General features: G+C 46.2%; 2 protein-coding genes across 3 annotated transcripts in view; both read left to right on the forward strand.

Annotated features, from left to right (window-relative positions):
• GPATCH1 (G-patch domain containing 1) overlaps nucleotides 1-7,841 on the forward strand; it is a 42,994-nt gene extending 35,153 nt beyond the window's left edge. For both annotated transcript variants that reach the window (XM_088027563.1, XM_028123684.2), the window contains exons 17-20: nucleotides 283-390; nucleotides 2,472-2,569; nucleotides 3,702-3,850; nucleotides 7,565-7,841. In XM_088027563.1, the coding sequence (XP_087883689.1) occupies nucleotides 283-390; nucleotides 2,472-2,569; nucleotides 3,702-3,850; nucleotides 7,565-7,595 (386 nt within the window). In that variant the 3' untranslated portion in view covers nucleotides 7,596-7,841. The remainder of the gene's footprint in view (nucleotides 1-282; nucleotides 391-2,471; nucleotides 2,570-3,701; nucleotides 3,851-7,564) is intronic.
• A 1,028-nt stretch (nucleotides 7,842-8,869) lies between these two features.
• Nucleotides 8,870-17,111, forward strand: part of WDR88 (WD repeat domain 88) — a 42,147-nt gene continuing 33,905 nt past the window's right edge. Inside the window, exon 1 of the mRNA XM_028123667.2 lies at nucleotides 8,870-9,448. Within this exon, the coding sequence (XP_027979468.2) occupies nucleotides 8,870-9,448 (579 nt within the window). The remainder of the gene's footprint in view (nucleotides 9,449-17,111) is intronic.

Consider the following 17,111-nt stretch of genomic DNA (forward strand, 5'->3'; position numbering starts at 1 on the left):
ACGTGCTATACACACCCCTGTGTTGCAGCCCTTGGTGCACTTGGTTGCAGATACCCCGTGTGACTGACTTCCCAGCTCAGATGTCCACGAGGTTGGAGGTCAGGTTTACATGCTCACTGCTGTATCCTTAGCGCCTGGCGTGAGCTAGTTAAGCAAAGTGGTGAAGAAAAGCACGCATTATCTGGTGGCAACAGGTATTAATTAAAGAATCAAACACGTTAGTATTAGTATAATATTATTTACTATTAATATAAATAGAATTAATACTCTGGTGTTTTTCAGCTAGAGAGCCGGCACCCCAGGAGCCCGTACCTTCATTCCCGATACAAAAGCTGCAGATAGATGAAAGAGAACCCTTCGGCCCACGGCTGCCTCCTGTCTTCTGCCCTAGTGAGTTGAGAGCTCGTTGGTTCACCCATTTGCATCAGCACCAGTGTCTCCCCTGAGCTGTGACAACTCTAACCGTCTTATCACCTCTACCTGTCTAATGCAACACGAGGTCAACCACATACATACAGTTGACCCTTGAGCAAGGCAGGAGTTAGGGGTGCCAACACCATGCACAGTCGAAAATCTGCATATAACTTTTGACTTCCCCCAAAACTTAATTACTAATAGCCTACTGTGGACCAGATTCCTTACCCATCACATACACAATTGGTTAACACTTCTTACGTATGTTATATGTATTATGTACTGTATTCTTACAGTAAAGTAAGCTAGAGAAAAGCAAATGTTGTTAAGAAAATCACAAGGAAGTGAAAATACATGTACAGTACTGTGCTTATTGAAAAAAATTCACACATAGTGGCTCTGTGTAGACTCGTGTTGTTCAGGGGTCGCTGTATATACATCTGTTTCTGGTTTATTTGTTCTTAGCCACATTTTGAATCTCATCGCTTCCACAGAGTGCCTAAATGATAGTGGTTGCTTTATAGCCTCCGAGACCTTGCAACTTCTTTTTCTTTCTAACACTTAGATACGTACAGTAGAGTCCTGAGCGTCTCAGATGTCACTTTGAGAAATAAAAAAATTAAAAAATCTAGGACACCGGGTTGGGTGAGGAATTGCAGGGAGAAAGGTATTCGGAGACTTTTTTATAGTTTGGCTAATGTAGCAAATAAAGTAAAAGTAATTCTTTCAGAAGTAAACGCAGTCCATCCTCCCCCAGTGTCAGTCAGCAACATCTCAAATTGACATCTCGTTAAAATGTTTAGACTGGCCTATCCTCTCCTTGAAGGCCAGGTTAGCAAACACCTGATAACCTGGCCCAGGTACATAGATGACATAATTCTATTATTTCCCTGATAGTTTCCTATAGCACCCACATAAAAATATTGTTTTGGTTAGTGAAGCCAGTCTTCAAAGAGGTGATAAAAAAAGTGTGAGGTTTTGAAAAATTGCAGTGAATATATTTCTGATTTGCTTTAGTTGTTCAGATCTTCAGCTTAAAATAAGTATTTCAGCATCTAAAAGCGAAGTTATTTATGCCCATTTCTCAGACCATCTTTGATAGCCTTGTAATAGTTAATTACTTAATTTTGTCTATGGGTTATCAAGGGGAGATGGTTTTTCAAAAACGAGCATTAAAAAAAAAAGTTGGGGGGGGTCAGATTTTAAAATACCTGACCAAATGATGGGACTGGAGAGTTACAGGCACCTGTTCCCTGGGTTTGGAAATATCCATGCTTCTGAAACACCTCTCCCTTAGGTGGAAAAAGCTGATGATCTACCCTGCTTCTACTGTTGTTAATTTTTGCTGATTTGGTTACCTGGAAGTTAATGCCCTATGAAAACATTTTGTTCAGCATTTGGAGGTGGAGAATTCAGGCATATGCCACTTGTTTGGTCATTTTTAATGGCGACATACATTGTGTTGTTTTGATGCTAGTTTTCTAGGGTTTCAGTTTATAAGACAAATTCATGTATAATGTGCTTTCATAAAGGGAGGAGTTGACATTTATGTGCCAGATTCTAGGCTATGGGATTCACGTGCCTGGTTCCATCCAGTCCTCTATGGCCCTGAGAGAACAGGGAGTCTTACTGTCTCTATTCATAGATGTGGGGACTGAGGCTTGGAGAAGTTGAGCAATGAACCCCTGCTGGCAACCTCAGCTGAGGTTCAGACTCTGGTCCGCCTCTGAGCTTGCCCGAGGATATTAAATTGCAAAAGGCTTGTGCAATCTGGTCCACTTTTATCTTCATCTGACTCATCTAGCCGATAAGGCAGTGGCAAGATACTGGCTGGATCACACAGGTCCAGTATTGAGGTTTCTGGCAGTTTCTAAATATAGAGCTACCAGGTGACATGCTAATCTGCTTATCAGTGAGGCAGGGCAGGAGTTCCACCCTAATGTTAAACATTCCACCTACATCAACAGTTCCCAGTTCAGTAATTTAGTCTTCCTTTAACCTAGCAGTTCACGTGTGTGTTACGTGTGTGTTACATTTGCGTTACATTTGCCTTTCAGATCTTCGTCAGACACTTGAGGCGCCTCACAAAGAGAAACATAAAAAGAACAAAGAAAAACACAAGACCAAGAAGGAGCACAGACGGAGGAAAGAGAAGGTGAGTACCTTCTAGGTGTCCCGGGACCGGATGCAGGCTCTGGTGTCCTTGCTTCTGTCCTGCAGACAAGCCCCGCCCCCCTCGGGGCACGTGGGCCTCTGCACACCTTGGCAGAAATGTTGACATTCATATAAGCCTTCAATTTTCAAGAACTTTCAGACAGAATATTTTAATTACTCAGTTGTACTTAGAACAGTTTTTATTTGTGAACATTAAAAAGTAGGCAAAAAGGACATTGAAATACTTTAGAGTAATGGTTGAATATTAAATAATAGAATAGTATTAATTGGCTATTCATTCAATATTAGATGAAGATACTGTTTTGAACATTTTTTCTCTACAACTTTTGTCATCATTACAAACACAGATTTGGGTCCATAGCTTGCTACTTGAGGTAAGGGAAACTTGAAGGAGTAGTGTGTGCTCTCACCCTGACAGCCCCAATCTCATGATCCGTGTGTATCCAGTGATGGCACAAGCTTTTAATTCGGTTAATGTGAGTGTTGGGTCCCAGAGTGCTCTGGGCAGTGGTGGAATGGATGACAAACAGCTCCATAATTGGCTACCTGAAAGAAAGGATTCATGAGCTTGGAAGGTGTACCTGAAAGAAAGGATTCCTGAGCTTGGAAGATGATGAAAGTTCTGTTGTGGTGACAGGGAAAAAATGTGCTGCCAGGTTGAAAACCAAATTCATTTGTTTCTCACCAATGTATCTGCTCTTCTCGGATCTTCTACTTGTTTCTTTGTTGTGCTTTTCCACCGTCCTTGTCATCCTGATAGGTAGTTGATCACATATGCCTAACGACATGGACCGTTGAGCTCATGGGAGGTGGCAGGGCTCACCTGGGTTAAGATGGGGGCTAAGTGGCAAGATGGCATGCTGCCCGCATCTGCCTGGTTCTGCTGTGTCTGCGCGGGAGGAGTCCTCAGAGGGTGTGTGGGGCGGAGAGTGTGCACAGCTGTGTGCCCTGGGCTGTCCCATAGGAGGCTCGTTCCAAATGAGGTGTTTTGTCTTTGTGTTTGAATGAGCCCAGCAACCAAATGCTTCCTTAGCCTGTCATCATAGGAATCGGGAAGGGAAACGCCCATTGGCCCCCCCCACACCCCGCCTCGCCTCACTATTCTTTTTCAGAAAAGGAAGCACCGGAAGCACAAACACAAAGGCAAGCAAAAGAATAAAAAATCGGAGAAGAGTAGTAGTTCTGAGAATGCAGACAGCAGCGACAGCCAGAGCGATGACGAGGGTCCTGCAGACCTGTCACCCCAGGAGCTGCTCAGAAGGTAGGGGGTGGGGCACGGTGGTTTCCGGACGCCCTCCAGAGGCTTGTGGGAATCTTGATGTAGTTGCTGAGAGGCAGATGTCAGAAGTGATAAATGTATATATTGACTAGGCTTTTTAGAAGTTCATTTTTTACTACACAAGTAATATGTGAATATATTATCATTGTGAAAATTCAAACCTTACAGAGAAAGCTTCAAGTGGTCCTCGAGCAGTTTCCAAACCTCTCTCTCCAGCAACCTCTGCCGTCAGCTTCGTGTGTAACTTTTAAGACTTTTTTGTTCAGTCATTCTTATACACACACACACACACCATATGTACACACACGTTTTGTTGCACATTTTAAAAATAAATAGTACAATTTTATGTAGCATAAATCTATGGATTATGAACATGTAGAATGAAGAAATACTGCCAAATTATTTCTGGAAGTGTCTGTATCCATTTCACCTTGTTACTACATCAGCTACAAACAGTTCAGAAATGTTTGTCAGCATGATGGGCGAAGAATGGCATCTCACTTTTAATTTGTATTTCTCGGACTAGTAATGAGGTTGAGTGGCTGGAGGACAGCCTTTGCCTATGTGCTCGCTTCTGAGTAGCTTGCTCACATTCTTTGCACAGTGTTCTGTTTTCTGTTACATTGTTTGTTTTACTTGTTTCAGTCAAGTAAGGTAGTATTTTGCTGATTTTTAGGAATTAAAAAAGGATAATTCTGGATATGAATCCCTTGTGTTTTAGTGTGTTACCTATCATGTGACTTTTAATTATCTTTGTTGTACAGAAGCTCTAATTTTTGGTGCCCTCAGTTTTACTAATGGTTGGGCAGGGTATGTTTTATAATTTTGTCTCCTAAAGGTCTTCCCTAACCCAAGAGTTTATATATGTTTATGAGCTATTCTGCTTTTATAGTTTTGTTTTTGTTTAATCTGTTTGGATTTTTTGGTGAGTTTGAGCCCCATGTTGGATGTAGAGAGTACTTAAAATAAATTAATATTTTAAATTAAAATGAATAAATAAATTAATTAGAAAAAAGAAAAGAAAATCAAGAAAGGTACTCAGGACCCCAGTTTGTTCTGCTTCAGTGCACGGCCCTCCTAGGAGGGGATGGGTGGAGGATGGCATCGGGGGTGGTTGTGGTCCTGCCTGGATGTCACGGTCTTCACTGCTGCCATGGCCTGGTCACCACGGGGCTGGGAAGGGGAAGTCCAGCTGCGGGCCCAGGATGAAGGGGGAGAGGCAGGGGTGAGCCCTTTATGTCAGCCCTACGCGCCGAACTGGCTCATTAAAGGTAGAGTAGCTTGGTCATGTCCGCAGTCCCTGTGCGGGCCTGCTCCTCCATTCTTCACTCTGGTTTCTTTTCTTTTCTTTTCTTTTTAATATTATTTATTTATTTATTTATTTGAGAGAGAGAGTGAGAGAGAGAGAGCATGGGGGGGAGAGTCAGAGGGAGAAGCAGACTCCCTGCTGAGCAGGGAGCCTGACACGGGACTCGATCCCGGGACTCCAGGATCATGACCTGAGCCGAAGGCAGTCGCCCAACCCACTGAGCCACCCAGGCGCCCCTTCACTCTGGTTTCTTTCTTTCTTTCTTTTTATTTATTTTTTTTGAGAAAGAGCATGAGAGAGCATGAGTAGGGGGAGGAGCAGAGGGAGAGGGAGAAGCTGACTCCCTGCTAAGCATGGAGCCCAATGCAAGGTTCAATCCCAGGACTCCGGGATCATGACCTGAGCTGAAGGCAGACACTTAACCCACTGAGCCACCCAGGCGCCCCTCTTTGGTTTCTTAGCCATTTGGTACTGTTCTGTCCACCCTGTTTTAATTACTCTGGCCTTGTAAGCATATCTTGCCATCTGGAAATACAAGTGCCACCCCTTATTCTTTTCCATTTACTTCTTCAGAATGGACAATACATCTCATGATTCAAAAATACAAAGGAGTTGAGCATTTCAGTTTCATCCCGAGCCTCCTGAAGTGGCTGTGCCCACTCCTGTTTCCCTGTCCTCCTGCACACCAGTATGATGGGGGGGGCGGGGGAGGAGCATACCCCAGGCATGGCTCATTTCATCCACATGCACCCCTGTGAGGCAGACACCTGGGGCCCCTCGTCTTTATAGGTGGGACAGGGAAGTTAGGTCACGTGGCCAGGCCCACAGAACCTCACCAACACCTGAGGCCCTCACCCTTGAGCATTTGGGGCCATCTGATGAGTCGTTCCTGCTGGGGAAGCCCGTCAGTGCCCATTTGGAGGGCGCGGTGGGAGGGCTGGAGCAGGGGCTTGCTGTGGGCACCGTGCAGCAGTCGGAAAACATGGGCACACAGCTGTGCACTGATTGGATCTAAAACTTACCATCAAGAGACCCAAAGCTGCAGAACAGTGTATACAGGTGGTGCTGTTGATGTTAAAATGTTGTCCTCAGGCCTTTGGGTTTCCCTGCGTGCACACGTATGTACATCCTTGCCTAGGAAGAGGGCTGGAGGGGTTCTTGCACCCACGAGAGCACCTCTCTTCAAGGAAGGGAGGGTCAGAAGTGTGGAGTGCCCTTATCTGACACTTGTGGTTGCTACAGGTGTAGTCCCACCGCTCCTCACCCCGAGTCTCCTAGGTTCTCCTCTGGGAGCCTGGAGGGCCCTCCATCCTCTGTGTCTCGCTCCCCTCTGTGCATTGCCTGTCTGCACCCATCTCCTAGGAGGGGTGGCAGGAGGCTCACGACTACAGGGGCTCGTTTGCATTCCCAGCACCTGGCTTGGAATGTCACTCTTGGTAAGGGCCCTGGTACTTTTCTTCTGGGACCATGCAGTTTGGTTCTGGTGCAATCGCAGTCAGCTGCCTCCACCCCCTTCTCCCGAGACACCGGTCTACCTCCTGTCTCTATCAGTTTGTCTTGCCCATTCTAGAATTTCATAGACAAAGAATCATATGGTTTAGTAAACGCTGTAGTGCACACACGTATGTATATGCACACAGACCATAAGCTTCCAGCTCCGTGCATTCTTGCTGCCCGATCAAGGGATACCCCAGCACCCCACAGCCACTCATGTCTCCTCCCACTTAGCCTGGCTACCCCCATTCCCACAGGTAACCCCTCTGCTGGCCTCTGTCACCATTGATTAGCGCTTGGGCTTTACTTAAAGGAACCATGGAGAAGGACTCTCGCATCGGCCACATGATTCTGGCAGCAGCAGCTGGCTTGCCCTCATTGCTGTGGAGTAACCCTTTATGGGATCACAGAGTATTCATCTCTTCTGTTGTTGGGGACATCTGGTTTTCCACTTTGGGGCTGTTGAGCAAGGATCTAGAGGCAGTGTGGCCCAGCTCTACTCGATGAATGCCCTTGTGCCCTTGAAGCCGAGATTTAAGACTGTCAGCTTAGGAGCTTTTGGCCCTGGAACAAACATGTTTGTTTTGTTTTGTTTTCAGTTCCTTCCCAGTGCTCCTACATGAGATAGGTGAAACCAGGATTAGAACTTGCTTTTATAAACAGGTCCTAATATGAGGTGTGGAGTGTGAGTCTCCCGGTAGGGGCCACAGAGAAGCATATTAAGAAGGCAGATTAAATGATGCTTTCATAGTTTGCAGTCATCCTCTGTGCTCTGTGGGTACACGTGTGCCCCTGGGACTTGGGGAGGTCTGGCATACTCAGCTCCCACGGAGCTGTCTGGCTTTCCAGTTCTTACCTAATTGTCCTTCTTTCTCCTTTATTTCCTTTTCCAGGCTGAAAAGTCTTCCACTAAGGAGGCAGTAATTGAATTCTACCCTGGCCTTTCCCAGTCCCAGGTCTCCTCCATGATGGAAGCTCATCGACTGCTCGCTTAATACCCTGTACAGATTGTATTTATATGTAAATTCATGCTGTAAAATAATTTTTAAAACCTTGACATTTCAAAGGCTGCCTTGGAAGGTTGTAGGAATTGATTTCTCTTTTTAACTTCGGTTAGTGTCAGAGGAAACAATTCAGACTGTACAGTTTAATTAAAATGGAATTTTTCTATTTTCTTCTTGATTTTTTATTTCCTGAAACTTTTGAAAAGAAATGAAAAGTGAAATGTTTTCTCTGATTTTGCTCATGAAGAAAGCCGAGGCCAGATAAGGACAATTGGACTTAATTAAGGACTTGTAAGAGTGAAGGAAGTGGTGGTTTCCCCATTCCTCAGGCACTGGGCTCCTGCCTCTCCTGGTGCATGGTGGTGGCCAGGAGCCCAATGGGCGGTCCAGTGCCAGGATCCTAGCAGGTGGCCTCAGCCTTTTAGGGTGGATGTCACCAAAGTGTCCCAGACAGTTTCTGAGACCAAGCGCCGGAGAGTGTGCACCCACAGCCCAGGTCACACAGGCTCCAGGTCCTTGCTCTGCAGCCCTGGTTCCCCGCTCAGGAGCTGCATCATCATCACTGATGAGACCTTTGAGAAAAGTTGCAGGGGTTCAGAGTGACAGCATAGAAAGATCAGAAGGATTTCCAAAGTAGAAATAAGGAAGAAAACCACTTCTACTTCTACCATCCAGAGATGATAACCCTTAGTATTTGGGAATATCCACCCATCTTTTTTTTTTTTTTTTTTTAAGATTTTATTTATTAGAGCGAGCGAGAGAGAGCACAGGCAGGGAGAGCTACAGAGGGAGAGGGAGAAGCAGGCTCCCTGCTGAGCAGGGAGCCCGACTGGGGACTCATCCTAGGACCCTGGGATCATAACCGGAGCCGAAGGCAGACGCTTAACCGACTGAGCCACCCAGGCGTCCCCCCACCCAGTCTTTTTCTATCGGTGGGGCTGCTTCCCGACTAGAGGTGACATTCGTTCTCTGTCATTGACATTGTGACAGGTATTTTCTTCATGCTCTTATATATTGTGTGTCCCCACTCCCGACAGCTGCATCTGAATTCATCCAGGGCCCATTCTGTAACTCAGTGACCATTTCTCTGTTGTTGACACGAGTCGGTTGGCCAGGAGCCCCCGCACAGGTAGAGGGCACACAGAAATCGTCCTGGGAGAGGGAGCCAGGATGACCCAAAAGGAGGCCGCGGGGATGGGGCTGCTGGTTTCGCCCGCTTGGCCTCAGTCCTTTTGTGCCCAGGGCTCAAGCCCAGTGTTTCTGGGAGTAAGCGCGCCCCGCGTGGAGCGGAGACAGGGAGATCGCAGCGCCCGCGGAGGGCACGTGAGCCCCCGGAAGCGGCCGCAGGGCGCAGGCGCGCGGGGCCACCGTTCGCGGCTGCGCCCGGGTGCTGGGTGCCGGCCACCGTTCGCTGCCCGGCCTGGGTGCTGGGTGCCGGCCACCAGCAGGCCAGGCTCCGAGATGGCCTCCCAGCCGCCGTGCGCCCCCTGCTCCCCAGAATGCCTGGACGAGGACGGGAAGACAGTGTCCCAGCTGCGTAGCGTGCAGCTGCCCTCCATCCTCTCCAGCGACCTTGAGCAACTGTTCCATAAACTGCCCGATGTGGCTCTGATCAGGGCCTATGGCCGCTTCAGGCTGTCGACGTTGGAGGCACACCAGGACCCGCTGCTGGCTCCCTTTGACCCCCTGGAGGTCAGCAAGGACTCACCACCACCCCAGGAGCACCCGAAGCCTGAGAAGAAGTTCTGGGGCGACCAGGAAACCCTCTCCAAGGTCAGACTACGGGGGTGGGGGTGAGGAACGCAGACTTGAACCCGGTACGTGGGGAGGTCGCAGTGAGCGGGCTAAGGAGAGCCGTGGGGAGCCACTTGGTTTTGCCAGGGCCCCCCGAGTGAAGCCACTGGGCTGCTGTCTCTGGGAAAACAAGGCTGTCCTGGGGGAGGACAGTGTTTCAAAGTGGGGGATCCTGACCCCACCCAGACTGACTTCTGGCCGAGCCTCCCAAACGTCCCCAGGTGACATCCCCAAGTGCATACTCTAGGGTCAGTGAAGGAGCCCTCCGTACCCATGAAACAGTTTGCTCCAGAAGCAACAGAAAACCTAGAAGAATGAAAAGAAAAACAAAAAAATACAAAACAACCCCCCCCCCAAAACCCCTATCAACACTACTTTGTCTTCTCTGTGATACTTGAGAGACATCGCATTAAAACAAAGGCTGGTGGCTGGGAGTAGGAAATAATCTGTGAACGGAGAGAATTCCTGGGGATGAAGAAAGATTTCCTAACCAAAATCCTCCACGGAGGCTTTAAAATCAGAGCGGAGAACTGAAACAGAAAATTAGAAAACAAAGCTCATGGGATACTCTGAGACCCAAAGAACAAATGTAAAGGATCGATGATCTTGAGAGAAAAGGTAATGTGTGCCGGAGAGATCCAGAAGAACCGATCTACACAGAGGAGGTGTTGGAGAGGAAGAGGGAGCAGGGGTAGGAAAGAAAGAGAAGCAAACAGTGACAGTCTCCCTGGGCTGAGGAAGAGGGTGGTGCTCCCTTGGAAAGAGCCAGTCCAGTTCAATGCAAGATTGCAGGCAAATATAGCCCATCTTTAGTGAATGCCTGAGTTGCAAGGGAAGGAGCAAAGACCACAGACGGAAAAGCCTGCGATTAGCCTGAGATGCTTGACTTCCTGGCCAGCCCTCAGAACACCTGGGAGCAGAGCCCACAACGGGGATTGCTGATTGGCTCTGTGATCTCTTCCAGCAAAGTGTGTGTCAGTGCTTTTAGTCATGATATTTATTCTGATTTTTTTTAAGTAAAAATTTTTTTAAAGATTTTATTTATTCATTTGAGACACAGAGATACAGAGAGAGAGAGCATGAGCAGGGGGAGAAGCAGAGGGAGAGGGAGAAGCAGGTTCCCCGCTGAGCCAGGAGCCCAACATGGGGCTCAATCCCAGAACTCTGGGATCATGACCTGAGCCAAAGACTCAGCAAACTCTTTCATGGGTACGGAGGGCTCCTTCACTGACCCGGGGGTATGCTTAACCATCTGAGCCACCCAGGAGCCCCTGATTTTTTTTAAAGTAAAATTAGAGGAGAGCACAGAAATTTTCAATAGAACATCCCCAAGATTCAAATTCAATAGATTTAAAATGTTCTGCTTTTTTTTTTTAATAGGTCTCCCTAGCATAGCAACTTTGTCCCCACTGCCCCATTTCTTCTCTACAGAGGCAAGAAATGTTTCTAGTTTCTTCTGTATCCTTATAGAGATAAATTATGCATTTCCCAGCACATACATGTATATATCCCCCCTTTTTTTACATAAATGGAAGCATACCTTAGACCCCTTATGCACCTAGTTTTAAATTTTTTACTTAGCGTATTTTAGAGATCTTTCCATATCATAAAGAAGCAACTTCCTTGTTCTTTTTTACCAGTAGTATCCCACTGGGTGGCCATCTTCTGGTTACTTTAACCAGCCTCCTGTGGATGCACATTCAGGTGGCGTATGATTTTTTTTGACCTAAAGTTTTTATGACCCATGAAGATGACAGAAGTTGAGAAGGTCTGTAACTTCTCCCAGAGGAAAGTTTCTGACCTAAGAATTCTCTACCTGGCCAAATTGCAGATCCCCAACAAAGGCAACAGAAAGACGTTTTCTTCAGACCTGCAAAAACTCAGAAATGATGCTTCTCTTTGAGCACAAAGTTACTCAGGGGAGCACTCCAGCAAACAGAAAAAAAGAAAAAAAATCTCCCTCTGCCCCCCCCCCATGCTCTCTCCCTCACTCACTCTCACTCACTCTATCTCAAATAAATAAATAAATAAAATCTTTAAAAAAATCCAAATGAAGAACTTCAGTAAAACAAAGAGCGGTTTAGAATAAACAGAGGGGACCAATGACTGAAAACAATACACTCTGGTTAACGTGGCTGTGTAGCTCAATGAAAATGTTAACAAATGATCCTTTAAAACGAAGGTGGGGGCGCCTGGCTGGCTCAGTCGTTAAGCGGCTGCCTTTGGCTCTGGTCATGATCCCAGAGTCCTGGGATCGAGTCCCACATTGGGCTCCCCGCTCAGCGGGAAGCCTGCTTCTCCATCTCCCACTCCCCCTGCTTGTGTTCCTGCTCTCACTGTCTCTGTCTTTGTCTCTGTCAAATAAATAAAATCTTAAAAAAATAAATAAAATGAAGGTGCACAATGCAAAACTAATCATGTTCCAGATGATTTCATCGAAGTCTTTGAGATGGTTTGCTAAAGCACATTCTCAAGAGATAATGTTTCATTCCTGGTGTTTATTTAATGCACACTCACACAAGGATGTGTCACAATATTTAAAAAATAATTGGCTCAAGACCCCCTCCCCCCGCACACCAGTCTCGACCCTGTGGCTTCCGAGCACATTTAAGATGAAGTCCAGAGATCTGACCATGACTTTCTGGGCCATTTCGCAAATGGCTTATCTCGCTGTTGTCCCCCTCCCCTGTGACCTGCGGACATCCAGCCTGTACTGCCCCCCTCCCCACCCCCGGGGAAGGGCGCCCCACGGTCCAGGGTGCATGCGCAGCAGCCTGTTCACTTGTCTCTGGCCCAGAGTTGGCCCTGAGCTGGCCCCGCGTGCTGGCTGTCGGACGGCCGCGCGCCACCTCCCCCCGGCGAGGTGGGTAGGAGCCTGTTCAGCCCCCGCCCCGCCCACGCCTACGGGGACTTTCGCTCCCCGCTTGGGGTCTTTGCCCCTCGGTTCCGGCCAGCTCTGCAGTACCTAGGTCAAGGCCTGACGAGTCTATGCATATTTATTGATCAAGGGAAGGAACGCTATATATGTAAAAAAAGAACTGATTTTTTTTGTTGTTTTTACAAAATTTGGACTGTCCTCTATATGCCATTTTTGTTAGTGCCTCCAAAGACGACTCTGTGTATTTGGAACGTCTCTCCGCAGCGTCTCGGGGTCCCTTTCCCTAATGAACCGCAAAAGTACTATGCCCAGAAAAAACTCGGAACGGGCGTCCCCAGAAAGGATGATGGGGTTGAGGGATGCGCCACCCCCCCGCCCCCCGCCCCGTTCCTGCTGGTCTGTTTGGCCATGATTAAGCTCTGTTTTTGCCAGGCGAGAACAAAGACCAAGGAGTTTGGCCTGGAGACCGAGGCAGCTGCAAAATGGGGAGCTGGGGGCGGTTCGGGCACCCACGACAGAGGTGGTAGAGTCCCGGGGAGGCGGCTGGTTCCCCAGGGCTGCTGGATGCCCCGGGGCCCGCCGCCCGCCAGGCTTGCCTACCTCCCCTGGTGGCCGCGACCCCGGGTGAGTCCCTGTCCCACCTCTCCGCGCTTCCAGGAGGCGGAGAATGCCTCCTTCCCCGCATCCCCACACCCCTGCGCTCCCCGCAACCCCGGTCCTCACACCTCCCCTCATCCCTGCACCTACTGCTGAGCCTGCCTCACTCTAGCCGGGTCCCCCCATCCAGAGTCCCTGCACCTCCGCACTCCCTGGGGCAGAGCCCCAAACCCTGGTTCCTGTGTCCCGCATGCCCTCGCTTTCTTCACACTCCCACAGCCGGGCATCCCCACATCCCGGACACACACCCCAGCCCGACACACATCCCCTGCATGCCATGGGGGGTGGGCAGTAGACCATTTCAGGCTTGCTCCTTCTATCCCCCTCCCTTTTAAAAATATTGCTTTATTGAGGTGTAATTCACATATCAGACAATTCACCCATATAAAGTGTGGGGTTTAGCGCATTGGCAGAGATCTGCAACCAGCCTGTAGAACATTTCATCATCTGGAAAAGAAGCCCCATACTCATTAGCAGTCAGTCCCCATTTCTCCTCAAGCCATCCTCCAACTCTAGCTAACTACTGATTTGGTCTCTGTCCCTATAAAGTTGCTTATTCTAGACCTTTGCTGGAAAGAGAATCAAACAGCATGTGGTCCTTTGTGACTGGCTCCTTTTCCTTAGTATAATGTTTTCGAGGTGCATCCATGTTGCAGGATGTACTAGTACTTCATTTATTTAAAAGTACATATATTGCGTATAATAAATACATGTTATATGTATCATAAATAGACTTTGTTCTTTAGAGCAGTTTTTGGTTCACAGCAAAGCTGAGCAGAAGATGGAGAGATTTCTTGTATATCCCCTACCTCCACACATGCATGGCCTTATTATCAACACGCTCCACTAAATTAAATATTTAAAACAATTGATGATCCTACAATGATACCCAAAGTCCACAGTTTCACTCTGCGTGTTGTACATTGTATGGGTTTGGACAAATGTATACTGACATGTACAGTCATTATGTTATCATGCAGAGTAGTTGCATTGTCCTAAAAATCCTCTGTGCTCTGCCCGTTATCTCTCCAAACCTCCCAACCCCTGGTAACCACTGATCTCTTTACTGTCTCTATATAGTTTCCAGAATGTCATCTATCTGGATGCATACAGTATGTGGTCTTTTCAGACTGGCTTCTTTCACTAGTAATTTCATTAGTAATCTGAAATCTACCAATGAATGTACTGAATCTACTAAATCTTTCATTAGTAATGTAAATTTAAGTTTCCTGAATGTTTTTTCATGACTCATGTGTCTTTTCATGGCTTGGTAGCTCATTTATTTTTAGCACTGAATAATATCCCATTATTTGGATGTACCATAGTTTATTTATCCATTCATCTACCGAAGGACATCTTCAGGTTCTTCAAGGTTACTTCCAAGCTCTGGCAATAGTGGATAAAGCTGTAAAAAACATCCGTGTGCAGGTTTTTGTGTGGATATAAGTTTTAAACTCCTCTGGATAAATACCAAGGAGTATGATTGCTGGATTGTATGTTAAGAATATGTTTAGTTTTATAAGACACCGTCAAACTGTCTTCAAAGGTACCTGTACCATTTTGCATCCCCACCAGCAGTGAATGAGAGTTCCTGGGATCATGACCTGAACTGAAGGCAGATGCTTAACGACTGAGCCACCCAGGTGCCCCTAAAATAAAATATTTCTAATTCCTCACTCATGTCCATTGTATCATTGGTGTCATTCATTTGTGTGTGTGTGTGTGTGTGTATAATTAACATGATTATATATATATATGTACACATAATATATACATAATCATGTTAATTATATAATATATAATATATTGTTATTATAAGAATATATATTATATATAACATGTTATATATAATATGTTGTTGCTATTTTTTACATTGTTGCTATTATTATTTTGAACAAACTATTGTCTGTTAGATCAATTAAGAATAAGAACAAAGTTTTTATTTTACCTTCACCTCTTCCTTCTTTGGTGCTCTCCTTGCTTTGTGTAGATCCGAGTTTCTGACCTATATCATTTTCCTCCTCTCTAAAGAACTTTTAACATTTCTTGCAAGGCAGATCTATTGGTAACAAAATTTTCTCAATTTTTTTTGTCTGAGAAAATATTTGTCCTTCACTTTTTTAAAAAAAGATTTTATTTATTTATTTGACAGAGAGAGACACACAGAGAGAGAGAGGGAACATAAGCAGGGGGAGTGGGAGAAGCAGACCCCCCACTGAGCAGGGAGCCCGATGCGGGGCTCGATCCCAGGACCCTGGGATCATGACCTGAGCCGAAGGCAGATGCTTAATGACTGAGCAACCCAGGTGCCCCTGTCCTTCACTTTTGAAGGATAACTTTGCAGGATACAAATTTCTAGGTTGGTGGGTTTTTTCCCCTCCTAATACTTTATTTTATTTATTTATTTATTTTTAAATATTTTATTTATTTATTTGAGAGAGAGAGAGAATGAGAGATAGAAAGCACGAGAGGGAAAGAGGGTCAGAGAGAGAAGCAGACTTCCTGCTGAGCAGGAAGTCCGATGTGGGACTCGATCCCGGGACTCCAGGATCATGACCTGAGCTGAAGGCAGTCACTTAACCAACTGAGCCACCCAGGCGCCCCCCCCCCAATACTTTAAATATTTCACTATAGTCTCTTCTTATTTGCATGGTTTCTGAGAAGGTGGATGTGATTCTTATCTTTGCTCCTTTATAGGTAAGGCATTATTTTCCTCTAGCTTCTTTTAAGAATGTCCTTTTATCTTTGATTTTCTGGATCTTTAAAATTATGTACCTAGGTGTAGATTTTTTTTTTTCATTTATCCTGTTTGGTGTTCTCTGAGCTTCCTAGATCTGTGGTTTGACATTTGAAATTAATTTGGGGGGACTTCTCAATCATTATTGTTTCAAATATTTCTCTTCCCTTTTCTCATCTCCTTCTGGTATTTTCATTATGCATATATTACACCATTGTAGTTCTCCCACAGTTCTGGCAAATTCTGTTCCATTTCTTTAGGTCTTTTTTTTTCCTGTTTGCTTTTCAGTTTTGGAGGTTTCTATTGATATATTCTCAAGCTCAGAGATTCTTTCCTTAGCCATGTCTAGTCTAATAACACATCAAAGATACTCTTTATCTGTTACAGTGTTTTTGATCTGTAGCATTTCTTTTTAGTTCTTTCTTTGAATTTCCATCTCTACTTACATGGCATACTGTCTACTACATTCATTAGAGCCCTTAGCATATTAACCACTGGTGTTTTAAGTTCCTGGTCTGATAATTCCAACATCCTTGCCATATCTGTGTCTGGTTTTGTTGTTAGGTTTGCGCTTTCTCTTCAAGCTATGTTTTCTGCCTCTTAGGATTGTACTTTTTTTTTTTTCCTGATAGCCAGACATGACGTACTGGGTAAAAGGAACAGCTGTAAATAAGCTGTAGTAATGTGATGCTAACGTGTAGGGGGCAGAGAAGGTCTATAGTCCTGTGACTAGGTCTCAGTTTTTTAGTGGGCCTCTGCCTCAGGGTGGTGGACTTCACAGGTGCTTTTAAAGTCTGCACCCTCTGCCCCCCATTCTGAGGTTAAGTGGGATTGGAAGGCTAGAGTGGCCATCTGGGTGTTTCCCTCCTCCCACGTGGCAGGCCAGAGCTGGCCAGGGTTGGGTATTTCCTTTCCCCCGGGTCAGTTAGGCTCTGATAAAATCCCATCAGGGTTATGGTCTGGCTAAATAATTTCTCCTGACAGCCGAGCTTGTTAGGTAGAACACAATGCTGCTGTGGAATATTTCAAAGTGATTCTTTTCCACCCCTCTCCCAGCCAGAAGCATGAGGGGATTTTTCTCTGATCTTCACTGTGAGGACCAGGTCCGCTGCTGGAGGTAATGCTAACATGAATGTGAGGGCCCCTCATGGCTGGATCCCCCTGGAGTTTTTAACCCTCAAAATTATCCATGCTGCACCTCCAGCAACTTGTCAGTTACAGGTCAGGTTTCCCGATCCTGGGCCTGGTTCCCATGGAGGTTACTGCTCTTGGATTTCTGCTCTATAATTTGGGATTCTTTGTATTTGCCTGTCTCTCCAGTTTTGGGGGCAGCAGTCTGCTCTGTGACCTCACTTGTCTTATGAATCCAG

This window comes from Eumetopias jubatus, unplaced genomic scaffold, assembly GCF_037043125.1.
Source record: "Eumetopias jubatus isolate StellerSeaLion01/CBP00866 unplaced genomic scaffold, mEumJub1_p1.0 scaffold_10, whole genome shotgun sequence".
NCBI lineage: Eukaryota > Metazoa > Chordata > Mammalia > Carnivora > Otariidae > Eumetopias > Eumetopias jubatus.